Source organism: Jaculus jaculus, chromosome 3 (assembly GCF_020740685.1).
Source record: "Jaculus jaculus isolate mJacJac1 chromosome 3, mJacJac1.mat.Y.cur, whole genome shotgun sequence".
Classification (NCBI taxonomy): Eukaryota; Metazoa; Chordata; class Mammalia; order Rodentia; family Dipodidae; genus Jaculus; species Jaculus jaculus.
Window position 1 is genome coordinate 66,172,114 of NC_059104.1, and position 13,934 is coordinate 66,186,047.

Genomic DNA, 13,934 nt, shown 5'->3' on the forward strand with positions numbered 1-13,934 from the left:
CTCACAGTCTTTTCCATGGAGTAAACACCTCACATAGCTTCCTATAGTGAGCTAACTTATCCCCATTTCTGAGACAGAGAAGACAAAGCACTAAAGAACTTCAATCCCAAGCCTAAAAACACTGGTCACAGCCACAAAAATAACCAAGGCTCAGAATGCTCTGTCTGGCCTCAGACCACATTTCATGCTACTATGACTCTTTTGCTTTTAAGAGATTGATTTTATAATGACAGTGTTCTTTCTTTTATTCCCACTGGTGTTTTATATTTCAAATGATTACCTAAATTGCTATAGCAAACCAACAATGTAGTCAATTCTTTTTCCTCAGATGAATAGATTGCTTTTTTTTTTTTTTGCTTAGGTTTAAATTTAACTGATCTGAATTTGAAAATCAATGTTCTTCCATCTAGGTTTCAAGATCCTTATTTTCTTTTTAAAATTGTTTGTATTATGTTTAGAATATTGGCTTTAAAGTGGTATTTTAGGATTTTTCACTGGCTACATAATTTGAACTTAAAAATTTAAAATATGTATAGCCAAAGATTAGAATTGAAAATTAACTTGTAACTTTGTGATTTGTATGACATTCCTTCTGTCTAAGCAAATAAATAATTACCATTTAAATGGGGACAGGATGGTAGGAGAAGACAGAATCAGACTGAGGGTTCAAAAACTCCTCCCTCCCTTCCTTCCTTTATTTCCCAATTCTGGAGATTGAGCCTAGGTCCTCATACATGCTAGTGAAGTGTTTTATCACTGAGCTAGCCCTAGCTCTCTTTTGCTTTTACTTAAAAATATTTTATTTATTTATTTATTGGAAAGAGAGAGAGGCAAATGAGAGTGTGTACATAACATGATGTTTTGATATAATTCTCTCATTATACATATACATAGTGATTACTATATTTTATTATGGTTAAGCAAATTACTGTCCATATACCCATATAGTTACCTTTTCCCCTTTTCTCTTTTGTGATGAGTACCTAATATCCCATTTTTTTTGACAAATTACTATCATACTCTACAGTACTATTGATTATAGTCCACATATTACATTAGATTTCTAGACTCATTCATTTTACATAAATGCATATATACTTTGAGCTACATTTTCCTCTACAGTCTTCATAAAAAAAAAATAGACCAACTTTCTCCTAACCTGGTACACATAATGAAATGTTTGATGGAATTTGTTTCATGAAATCTGTATTAAGACTAGTCTCATTTATTATGAAGTCTCTACAAACAATATGGGCTCTGAAAAAAGCTCTTGAGGTTGAAGTTCCACATAGTTGGACTGAGATAGACTGTAGGATTATTATTAGTCTGTGGTCTTAAAAAGCTTTTGCTCTGTCATTTTAATAAGTCTGGTCAGTATGGATTGAGACAGCTATATTAATATGATAGATTCAATACAACTATATAATTTTCTAAACTTAAGAATTTTTTATGTTTTCTGTGCCATTACAGCATCTGAAATTTTTCTCTTACCTTCATTTCTGCTGAGTTCAATGTCAGCAAACAACCCAATCTTGATGACTTGCCACAAAAGTCCCAAGACCAAATAAGGCTTCCCCTCCTTCAAGTCCTCAGCCCCTATATTTACCACATGGCATCCAATGGCCGAGGCAGAGTTCAGAGCCAAGTTCAAGTTTTCCTAAGGAAGAAAAAGCATGCAACCTTTGGTCTTTCTCTTTGCAGACATCAAATAACTACTGATTAGAAACAGCAATGATGCTATCCTTCTAGAATATTCATGGGCCCAGAGGCATGGTGTTCACTAGTTTTAAGAATGAGACAGAGCATGAAATGATGATAGGCCAGACACTGAGCTTACACAGTAGCCTACTCAATCAAGCAGCACTCTCTGGGCAAGGCACATTCTAGTTACCAGGAGAGTAATGAGTCTTATGTGTGTCCATCCCGTGCTGTGAGGAAGGCTACTTACTTAGAGTCCCCATTAGCCCAAGGAAAGTCATTGTCCTGTCACTGGCTAGAGCTAACAGTACAACTGTTAACGTAAATTAGGGTCATAACAGAGCAACAGAATAGCTTTTTGACTTGCAGGTTTGGGATTATGGAATGAAAAACATAAATCAAATTTCTGAAAACATGGGTTTTAATAGGACAACTAATTAAGTACCCACACTAACTAGAGAACTTGTGTATACACACGTGTATATATGTTTTCCACTGCTATGACTAGCAATATGTGTGCAGTGTAACTCTACATGCAGTTGGAATGGTTGATGATGTCTTCAGCCTCTAGTCTAGGCTCTCTTCTTGTGACCATTACGGAAGAACAATCAGTGCCAGAGAAGTATGGAAATTATTTTTATGACCAATTAAAAGCAAAACAAAGGTCAGTGGTAAATCCATAGTCCTTCCCAACTATTCAAAAGATGAATGCCTTGACTCCCAGCATTCAAGAGGCAGAGGTGGAAGGATTACTATAAGTTCAAGGGCACTCAGAGACTACACAGTGAATTCCAGGTCAGCCTGGGCTAGAACAAGACCCTACCTTGAAAAACCAAAAAAAAAAAAAAAAAAAAAAGATAATAAATAAGTAAAAATAAAAAGATGAATGCAAAAAAAATGCTTTTTCTACTTATAGCCAGGATTATGAGTAAATGGCATTCCTACATATTTAATCATAGTTCTCAATCTGATCACCACTTTCATTTCAAATCCCAACAGGCAATAGCCTATTGTTCATGATTTACGATACTAGACATGGCTCCTGAGCAAGAGCATGGCCATGATGTTAGCATACTGCCACACAGGTAGCAAGGCTTCTTTCCTGCCAGTGACAATGCTGCTCCTGACACACTGAGGTAAGGCTCATCACACTCACAGCAGTGACGCAGAGCTGTGACAGCTGCCACAGTATTTCCAATTTTCACCCTTTTGCTTCTTTAAAAAATTTTTTTTTGTTTATTTTTATTTATTTATTTGAGTGTGACAGAAGACAAAAAGAAGCAGAGAGGGGGAGAGAGAGAGAACGGGCATGCCAGGGCTTCCAGCCACTGCAAATGAACTCCAGACATGTGCGCCCCCTTGTGCATCTGGCTAATGTGGGTCCTGGGGAACTGAGCCTCGAAGCGGGGTCCTGAGGCTTCACAGGCAAGCGCTTAACTGCTAAGCCATCTCTCCAGACTGCCCTTTTACTTCTTGCTAAGGCTGCTTGTTTTAGCAAATGCTGTGTACTTGGCATCAATTCGAAGATACTTTGCTAGGAAAAGTTTGAGTGAAAATTTTAGTCAATGTAAGTATATTCCGCCCCCCTTCACCACACAGAGTGAGCAGTGTTGTCAGACTCCTTGAAGATAATCATTTTGTTGCAATAATGTTTCAGAATCATGCTATGTGTTCATGCCAACATGTGCAGAAGCCAGAGGCGAATGCAGGATGTCATCCTCTATCACTCTTCTGCCTTACTTCCTTGAGACAGTCCTTCTTCAGCTGGACTGGCTGACCAGGAAGCCCCAGTGATCTTCCTGTCTTTGTCCCCCTTAGTGCTAGCATTACAGGTCTGGGCTGGCATGCTTCACTGCTACATCAATGAAGCACAAGACAGAAATGGACTTTCTGCCCCACTCATTATGAGAAGTCATCAGCCCAAGGCCTGGGCTTGGGGAATATTATCTGCACTCCCAGGAAGCTGACTCAGGGTGCCAGCACTCCCTCCTGCCTGGCCCAGTCCTATGTTGAGGTAATGGGGAGATGTACCTGGATGGTGAAAGGGGTGAGTTTCTTTTTGTTGATGGTTCTTTCATCAATTGTGTCTGGCACTGACAGGTTGATCATTTTACTGAAAGAGAAACAATTTAAAGAAAGCAGACTTTTGAGTGACAGAGCCAGGTAATGCTGTCTTTAAATTCTAGCAACATCATTATTAATCATGTTGGCAATGCCATCTTTCAATGCAGAGCTGGGATATGAAATTAGTTATGCCACTTTGGTTAGATTTGAACCATCTGTGGAAGAGTCAATGCTCCTGAAGTTGTACTAATATAGTAAGGCAAGAAATGAAGACTCTACTTCATTCATTCAACTAAAAAGCTACAAAATTTCCCTGGTTCTCTTAGCTTGTCAGTGAATTCTAGGTGAATAATAAAAGCAAATTCCCTGTGCGTACTTCACCTTTCTTGGTTTTAACAGACTATTGATATATTTCTGGGTTTATATAATATCTACATTTCTATCTGATACCTGGACAATACCTTTCACTAAACATATAATGAATTTATAACATTCTATAGCTTTCATTTAATCAATGCGTTATAAATTTCCTTACTTACATATCTAATACATTGATCAAACATCAAAAGTAAGCAATTATTTATGAAAATTTGATTTTACCCAAGTTAGTATTGATTTAACCTTCAATTTGGCATAAACAATTACTTAAGTAATCTCCATTTTATTTATAAAAAGGAAATGTTAAACAAATATCCAAAAGGAATCCAGGCTTGATGTCACATGCCTGCAATCCCAGTTACTTGGGAAGCTGAGGCAGGAGGATCACTTGGGCTACAGAGTGAGTTCAAGACCACCCTTGGCAACTTTGTGAGACTCTGTCTCAAAGTTGTAAAAAACTAAGAGGGCTGGAGGTATGGCTCAGTGATACGGTGTTTGGTCTGGCATGTGTGAAGCCCTGGGTTCAATCCCCAGGACTGAAATAAAAGTCCAAAAGGAATAAAATAAAAATTTAAAAAGCAGTACATCTCACTACAAACATTTCTATTTAATGAAAAGCCAGAATTAACATTTTCCCAAAAATGTTTAATCAGCCACTTTTTTGTTCCTACTTTTAAACAATGAGTAAGCCCAGCCACCCCACTAATGCGTGGTCTGCAAGTACAGGAAAGCTGTTGAAGCAAGAGCGGTGGAGGCAGGAGGTCTCCTGAGCAGAGAACACAAGCCCCTGCTCCTCTGCCTCTGGATCTGAGTCGTGTTTTGGTGGGCAACAGCCACACATGTTTTTGCTGAAGACCAAAGCTTGCAATGGAGCACTTCAACTACTCTTGTCAAGTCTTTCTGCTCCCAAGGTAGGCCATGCTCTGATAAAGCCAAGTGGCACACATTCCAGAAGTAATTGCTTCTGACCTTGTGTTAGAATCTCTATGACTATGCTTATCTTCATAAGCAGCCTTATATTTTTCATTACAAATAGCTTCTGAAATTAGTTTGCTCTCTAGACAGCAGCTTTAACCTAGAGGTACCCCCGGTACAGGTTAGCATCAAAGGAAGTTGACCTATGCTAAACACACTTAGTGCTGACATTCCTGAAAATGGACAATAGTTTGGAAACCAGGGAGAAAAGTTTCTTTACCAAAGGACAATGCCATCGCCTACAGCATTAAAGAGGTCATCCGTGTTTGGGTTCATTGGGATGACATGCCGACAATCGGGGTCATTTTCCAGAGCTTTGTTTATCCAGTTGACAAAGGCATACTTCTCTTCCTCTGAAAGTAAATGATTAAAATGACTTGAATTCAATATGCAAATGAGATTTTGAAACAACGTTATCCACATGGATTTCAAATTCTCAAACCCTAGAGAGCTATTGTAAGGCTTCCCAGTCCATTATTTTATCATCTCATATTTATTCAGTTTTAAAAACATCTCAGGTCACTTGGGAAATAGGCATAAAATCTAGTCATAAAGATACTGCTAGATGATTTGGAACAAGATTTAAACATATATATGTTATATTTAAAAGCAAATAATAAAAGTGTTTTATGACTGGTAGTGCTGTGAATAAGTGACTATTGAATATTGAGCCATAAAGGGAGCCTCCATATGACCCCTTCCACAGCTCAGGGAGTGTCACGCATGAAGGGGCAGCAAGAATACAGAGCGGGGCAGGGAGCAGCAGTGTGATGCGAACTCCCAGGAATGGCATGGCTTTTGTGCTCCTCAGCACACACCAGCTGTGCTGACCTGCGCAAGATCTGCACAGCGCTGGGCCTGTCGGCACCCTGCCCTGGACAGGGGAGCTGGGGGAGGAAGCTCATGGGCCCCACACGGTTGATCGTTAACAGGGAAGGGACAGACATTTTCTTCAGTGTTGTAGCCACTAGTAAGATACCCATGCTTCTGCAAACAAATCGAATGAAACACTTCAGCTCACAAAATTCAAAAGGAGACAGAGAAGGTGGAAGAGAAGAACAAAGGGCCCAAGTCGGAAGAATAAAGGGTTCAGTATCAGTGGGCATGGGAGGGGGATAAGAGAATGTAATAGTGGGGTGGTAAATAAGATCAAGACGTTATGTGCATGTATGAAAATGGCATGATGAAACTCATAATTATGTACAATTAACATATGCAAGTAAAGCATTAAAAAGAATTTGAACAAAAAATGTTTTATGTAGGTATAATTTAAATGTAAATGTGCTTTAATGCTTACAGGATAAAACTCAAGGTAACCCTGCTGGTTTAAATGTTGGGTGACCACAGACATTCCTTGTGGTAGCATTGAATTTCTTTACAAAATTATAATGAAACTATTATGAAATGAAATCATTTGCCATATAATTTTTCTTTCCTATCAGTAAGGCCACAATGTGTTGATCTTGTGTTAGTAAAACTACAAGCTGTGCTTCATGTCCTAGTGCTGTGTTTTGCAAGTTATGAATCACTGAACACAAGGTCTCTCCGAGGAATTCTGATTCACTAACACTTAGGAAATACTGTCTACTGAATCACTATCTTGCAGATTCATAATGCTGTTTGACATACCAAGGGCTTTGAAGACACCTATGTTCAAAAGAATAAAAGGCTAAAAGTTGTGGCTTTTCCATTTCTAGAAACCCCTCCTGCTGTACAGGAGCTTTTCCTTCCTTCCTTCTTTTAAGTTCTACCTATAATCTAATAAAATCTCTCTAAACTTAAAGAAAGAAAGGTTAAACTTTGTCTGAGCAGCTGCAGGCAGTGTTTAACCATGAGCTTATCTTTAACATCAAATCATCAGTTTGGGAATATTGGATAACTAGACTGCTTGGACAATCAGAAGTTTTCATCAAGGCTGCTACCTAGCAGCCTTCAGGAAAAAACAAACAACAGCAACAACAACAACAAAATACAGCCTGCATCCAAATCAAAGAAGACACATTTCTGACTGCTCAGCAGGCATCATTAATAATCATTATACTTAAGATAAAGGCTCAGATAGCTATTGTTGTCTATAAGATTTAAAATGGAATTTTGGAGCTTTAAAAGTATTTTTAAAATGCAGATGAGGAGGAAAAGATCATGGCATCAAAATAAAAGAGAGACTGATTGAGATGGGGAGGGGATATGATGGAGAATGGAGTTTCTAAGGAAAAAGTGGGGTAAGGAGGGTATTACCATGGGATATTTTTTTCTATAATCATGGAACTTGTTAATAAAAATTTGAAAAAAAAAAAACTCATGACAAAAAGAAAATTCTGATGGGGACCTATTTACAGCAACCACTCCTGTATCCAGGGCCTGGAGCTGAGCCGCCTCCACACAGGGGCAGGCAGGACTCGGTGCAGCTGTTTGCTGCTTGCTCTCACGGCTTCGGTTTGCACACTGAATTTTGAATCTGCAACCCAGAGGACCGATTCTTTCTGCATGTTTCATGCTCCTCCAGTGCTCTCCTCTCTCATCTTCCCAGCACCCTTCCCACCTGCATGCCCCACCCATCAGCACAGCCTACCTGAGTAGGAGTGCTGGGTGCCCGCGCTGGACTGCTCGGAGGTGCCACCAATCGCACAGATGCCCTCCTTTTTATTGATTGCTTTTCTAAAGGTTTTGGCAACTTCAGTGCTTTTTAGGCCATGGAAAACCTGAAAAAAAAGAAGACAAGTTTTGTTTTGATTTGTTTGAGAAGGTCTTGCTATGTAGCTCAGGTTGGCCTGGTACTCACTATGTAGCTCAGGCTGGTCTCCAACTTGCAGCAAATCCTCCTACCTCAGCCCCCAAGCACACTGCTAGAATAATGTATTTTTAGAGGCCCAAGAAGTAGTCAAGAAGATCACAAAGGAAAGACTATGCAATGGTGACATAAAGCAGGAATTTTGTTTGTGTTTTGAGGTAGGGTCTCACTCTAGTCCAGGCTGGCCTAGAGTTCACTATATAGTCTCAGGGTGGCCTCAAACTCACAGTGATCCTCCTACCTCTGCCTCCCAAGTGCTGGGATTAAAGGCTTGGATACTTTTAATTAATTAATTAATTTTGACACACACAAGAGAGAGAGAGAGAAAGAGAGAGAGAGAGAGAGAGAGAGAGGGAGAGAGAGAGAGGAAGATAGAGAATGGGTGTGTCAGGGTCTCTAGCCACTGCAAACAAACTCCAGATGCATGCCCCCACTTGTGCATCTGGCTTACAAGGGTACTGAGGAATTGAACCTGGTCCTTAAGCAAATGCCTTAACTGCTAAGCCGTCTCTCCAGCCTATGAATACTTTTTGAAATTGAGTTTATGTTTCAAATGCATCTTCTTGTATTTGCTACTGTGCTCACCTTGATAAACTCATCAAAGCTGATCTTCCCATCTTGGTCCAGGTCACCTGTGGCCATCAGATTTTCTGCAATTTCTCTTACCCTGTACCCAGGCAGAGGCAAGCAGGCAGCCTTGAACAGGTCATTTAACTCGTTGCAGCTGATGTACCCATTGCCATCAGTATCTGTAATGCAAACAATACAGTGAAGGTCAGGGTCATCCAGGGATAGCCCTTAGAAAGGCCAGAGGAGACTACCTGAGAGTGAGGGGGCCAGAGGAGGTGATCAGTGGACACAGCTGAAATCTCCTAAGAGGCTCCTGCTCTGGGAGACAGGCACTAGTTTCACTCTCAATATTCATAGAATTTCAAAGCAGAAGTTTTGGGGAGAATCTTTAGGAAAATATAAACTTGTAAGCAAGCTACAGGGTTAATGATGAAGAGTAAAAAGAAGTGCCTCATGACAACAAGATAAAGGAAACCAAATGCAGACAAGGTACATCAGTTGAGTCTAAGGGACCATCTCCAGGGAATAGCTATGGCAGAGAAAGACTCTATATTATTCTATGTTTTGAGAAAGACAGAGACACCCCCCACCCAGCATACCTTCCACAGATCACTTCTGTGGGCCCTTTCACCGCGCCCCTTCTCTCCTGTCATCACTGCCAATTTTCTTGTAATTCATTTTGTTGAATATGCTGAAGCTGCTCAGCACAGAGCTGTGCAAGGTGGAGAGCCAGGCCTACTCACCGACTTTGGCAAAGGCCTCTCTGAGCTCCAGCATTTCCTCCTCAGACACAGATCCTCTGGCCATTCTCCCTGCTTTAGGAACAGACCTGGGGAGGAGGAAAACACAGGGGTGAATTTTGTGTCTCTCAATATTTATATCACATGCTCAGAAGCAACACCTGTTTCTTATAAGAAGATGTGACCTTCTGCATCTTTCTAGGATGGAAGCCAGAAATATCCTCTGCCCATCTTCCATGTGGGACCTCCAAGGCAGATGTCCACATTCCTCCTGCCCTCCCCAAAGAGACTGCCTTTCACATCAAGTGGTAGGATTTATTTCCTGCCCCTTGAATTGGGCTGATGTTTGGATCACTTTGACCATCAGAAAGAAAAGTAACTTCCAGGACAGAAAATTTCTGCTTCTTTTATTTGGAATAATCATTATTGGGATACTTCTTGGTACCCAACTGCTATGCTGCAAGAAGTTCAAGCCACACAGAGAAACTAACACAGCAGATGAAGTGTTGTGATTCCAGCCCTTGGTGAGCTCCCAGCCGATAGCCATTCACTTGCCAGGTACTGGAGGAGCCCTCTGTGACTTACTGGCCCATTTGAGCTCCTAAATGACCACAATACAAGCCAACATCACAAGGAACAGAAGACTTACCCAGATGTACAATAATACTACTGCATTTTGAAGTATTTTATTTTTTTATCTTTATTTATTTAGGAGAGATAAAAAGAGGGAGGAAGGGAGGAAGGGGGGGGGGAGGGAGAGAATGGGTATGCCAGGGCCTCCAGACACTGCAAACAACCTCCAGATACACAGACACATGTGCCACCTTGTGCATCTGACTTATGTGGGTCCTGGGGAATCAAACCGAGGTCCTTTAGTTTTTCAGGCAAGCATCTTAACTGCTAAGCCACCTCTCTAATCCTTGGAGTATTTTGGAATACAGAAATATACAAAACACTTAACTTTTACATAAATGTCTTTTTTTTTTCAAAATATCACGATATTTCAATTAATATGTTTGGCCAAATTCAGAAAGGGTTAGTCAAAATTCTATACATAGTTAGGGATGGAAGAAAGAATTCCATCCTCTAATAAATTCATAGGTGTTTTCTCAGAAAAGCTATATAGTCTTGCTAAGCAACATTCAATTTCCCCATCTCTGTGCACTACTGCTGCCCTCTAGTGGGTAGAAAGAGAATGAACTAGAAAATGGATTTTACTTTCCCATTCCCTTGTTAATTTGAAGGTATTTCATGGGGTTCCAGGGAAGATGACTGGATTCCGTGATGTAGAGGTTGTAAGTGGAGGATGAGTATTCCTCAGTGCTGAGCATTTTAGTAAAACTTTCAATTTAAAATTACTTTGGATTTGTGGCAGGAATGCTTTATGTAAATTGGTTTCTTCTTTATATTCACACAATTCTACAGTACTGTATTTATTCTCAATGACAATCAAAAGCCACACAAAAAAGCAAATGTTTTATGACTTAAATCTAGAGGCCAAAATTTCATCACACTCAATTCTGACAATCCACATCCATTACCCACCAACTTTCTACTGTGCACAAGCATCAATACTTTAAAATTTATGTTTCTCCAAGAAATCTTTTGTTACTTTTGTAAACAGAAAGCTTAAATGTGAATAAAAATAAACAAATAGCCAGGTCCAAGGAAGCCAAAAGGTAAGCAAATAAAAATAACAACTTCGAGAATGTTGTTTGTAAAGCTTAGAATACCTCCTACTCATATTGTCTCCTTTATTCATCTGTGGGGACACCTCTTGGTTTATGGGTATTCATGAGATGAGATAAGTTCATATTTTGGACACATATTTTATAAATATCTGCTGTAATCTAGGCCCTGCTCTTTATTTTGGCTAAACCATATCTATGTTGGCATGTTACTGAAAAGCATAAAACAACACTGAACAAAGGCAGGAGAAACCGGGCATGGTGGCGCACGCCTTTAATCCCAGCACTTGCAGGTAGAGGTAGGAGGATCACCGTGAGTTCCAGGCCACCCTGAGACTACATAATGAATTCCAGGTCAGCCTGAGCTAGAGTGAGACCCTGCCTCGAAAAAAATAAATAAATAAATAAAAAGTAGGAGAATAAACAGGCTCTTGGTATGCAAACCTGGCCTTATCCTTTTACAGAGCATGTTAGGTTATAAATCATGATATGAGACTGATGAGAAATAGAAATATAGACAGGAATGAATTTGCATTGTAAATTTCAACAAGCCTAGTCTAAAATACAACAAAAAAAACTATAGTGCTGGATAAAAAAGAAAAAATCTAAAAGAATTCCAAAGATCATGCCATAGTGAAGAAGTAGAGAAATATTTTGGCATAAAGACTACATAGTCCATTCGAAAATAAAAGGCTAAAGGGCTGGAGAGATAGCTTAGTGGTAATGCCAGGCTGGAGTGGATAGATGCAGCTACCCACAAGAAGAGGAGGAAAAGGACGCAGCTACTGGGAAAAGGCTGATTAAGGTACATAACTGAGAAGAGATCCTTTAACTAAAAAACTAACTGTAAATGGCAGCATTTTCACAAAGTGGAACAGTAGGAAGAAGCAGAATAAATGTCAGGACCTGTAGTTAACTGATTTTTGTAAAGGACATCAGTGAAGTTAGCATCTGATGTTAGCTATTTTACATAGCCTGTGTGCTTCCTGAGGAAATGTGCCCATTTTAATTCACACATGCTTGAGGGGACAGGTTATGCTAATGTAGCAAGGTTGACAGGGATAACTGGTATGGGAGTCAATTTCAAATACTGGCTTCATATTGGCCCAATACTGGGTCATGCTGGGGCTAACAGAAGGGGCTGGGGACACCTGCATCTTCCAGGGCATGAAGAGTGCTTTCTACCACTCAGCTCTACTGCCTCTGCACTGAGCAGGACCCTATTTACTTTTCCATTTCTTTTGGGTGCTAAGGATTGAACCAAGGGCCTTATATGTGTTAAGCCTGTGCTCTGCTACTGAGCCCGTGGCCCTTTTAAATGATTGCACCCTTTAACTTTGCCCTGCCAGGGACCATTTTAATCAGCAGTACATTCTGGAACTTAACTTCTGAATCAATGGCCAAATCACACACCTAAGAAGACAAATTTCAAATCATTTATCTAGGTCATGTTTGGCTGCTAGTTTTGTTCTGTGAGTACTTAAGCTTAATAAATTGATACTGGTAGAATTCCAAGGTATTTGGCCCAAGAAATCACTTTTTTAAATTTTAAGACTATCTCTTAGAACCCAAGAATCAAATAATTCTCCTAAGCTGCAAATACCACAAGTTCTGTTCATTTCATTAAGTTGGCAAGTTTTGTGATTCTGCTTAAAGACAGATGGTATATCCCAGATTGGTAGTGGAAGGTAACTTCTGAGAATGGAATACCATGGAAGTATCTGACTCACGTTCCCTGACATTGGAATGCAAAAGCCATGTGTAGTTTACCCCTCCACAGCCCTGCATAGTGAACAGAAGAAATCAGGTCCTGTAAAGTAAGTGCATATGTGTAAGTGGGAATTTCTCTGAGAAGTTTTATAACATCATGAAAGAAGCAGGAGGGCAAAGCAGCCTATCCTAAGAGCAATGCTCATGGGCCACAGTCATTTCTGAAAGTTGGTAGCTATAGGCTCATCACGGTTGTGGATGGGAAGAAACAGTGGTGTCCAGTTGCGCAACCTGCTGGAGTCAGGAGGCATCTGCAACCTAGCATCCCATTGCCAAGGGACTCTTGTGAATGTGCCCCACTTTTCCTGAAACTTGACTCATAGTTAAATAAAACCAGATATTCAGGACTTTTGCTCCTAGCAGAGTTTCAGTAGCTTTAGTGCTTCAACAGGGAAATTATAAAATTTCCAAACACCTCCATGGACAATGAGTAAACCAAAATATGTCATCTAATACAACATGAATATTGCAATATTTAGCATGAGGCTAGGATGACCAAGAAATAAAACAAAAGTACACATGTTCCTGAAGCAAGATAAAACAGCCACACATTTATTCAAGGCTGTATGAAAAAAAATTATCTGCTTTCACTTAATCCTGCCCTTTACAAAGTAGACCACTGCAGAAGATCTAACTTACAGTATATAGTAACTCACTGCATGTACTTGGGATATATTTTTATGGCTAAATAAATGATTACTCTGAAACAATTTTTTTGAAACAAATTTTTAAGATGACTTTTTCTGAAGAGTTCAATTACACATGGTCTCAAATATATAGAGGGATTATTGCATATCCTTCTGGCAAGATAAAAATCTCTAATTTGTCTTTTGCTTTTCTTGAAAATGCACTAATTCCCTCAGGGTTGCTCTGGAAAACAGAGTCCTTTATCTCTGTGTCCTCTGAGGTAAGGCTGTAGGGAGAAAGGCAGTGAGAGCCTCTCATTCATTGCACAGACTAGGTGACTCTCTCAGTTGCTCTCTGGGGGCTACATAAGCACTCAGGAAGCCATCAGGTCACATTGCTCCAACCTGCTCACCCTCTGATGCTCCGGAGGCATCTGGTTTTGTCATTCAATTGAGAGGCTTCTGAAATGATGTAGAACCAGGCACACAGAGCTCATTCTATCACCTACTCAGGTCTTATTGTCTCCTCCCTCCCTCTACTCCCAATGCCTCTCTTATCTACCAAGTTACCCAAACCCAGATCTTGAAAGCAAAGATGATACACTGAGCTGGGATTTGGGAACGTGTCTCAGTG

The 13,934-nt window shown here is 40.0% G+C and overlaps 1 protein-coding gene across 3 annotated transcripts in view; it reads right to left on the bottom strand.

Moving 5' to 3' along the window:
* Lcp1 (lymphocyte cytosolic protein 1) overlaps window positions 1-13,934 on the bottom strand; it is a 48,194-nt gene that overhangs the window by 18,337 nt on the left and 15,923 nt on the right. For all 3 annotated transcript variants that reach the window (XM_045146368.1, XM_045146370.1, XM_045146369.1), the window contains exons 2-7: window positions 9,220-9,305; window positions 8,492-8,655; window positions 7,688-7,817; window positions 5,336-5,468; window positions 3,730-3,811; window positions 1,492-1,657 (exon numbers count right to left, since the gene is read on the bottom strand). In XM_045146368.1, coding sequence (XP_045002303.1) covers window positions 1,492-1,657; window positions 3,730-3,811; window positions 5,336-5,468; window positions 7,688-7,817; window positions 8,492-8,655; window positions 9,220-9,283 — 739 coding nt within the window. In that variant the 5' untranslated portion in view covers window positions 9,284-9,305. The remainder of the gene's footprint in view (window positions 1-1,491; window positions 1,658-3,729; window positions 3,812-5,335; window positions 5,469-7,687; window positions 7,818-8,491; window positions 8,656-9,219; window positions 9,306-13,934) is intronic.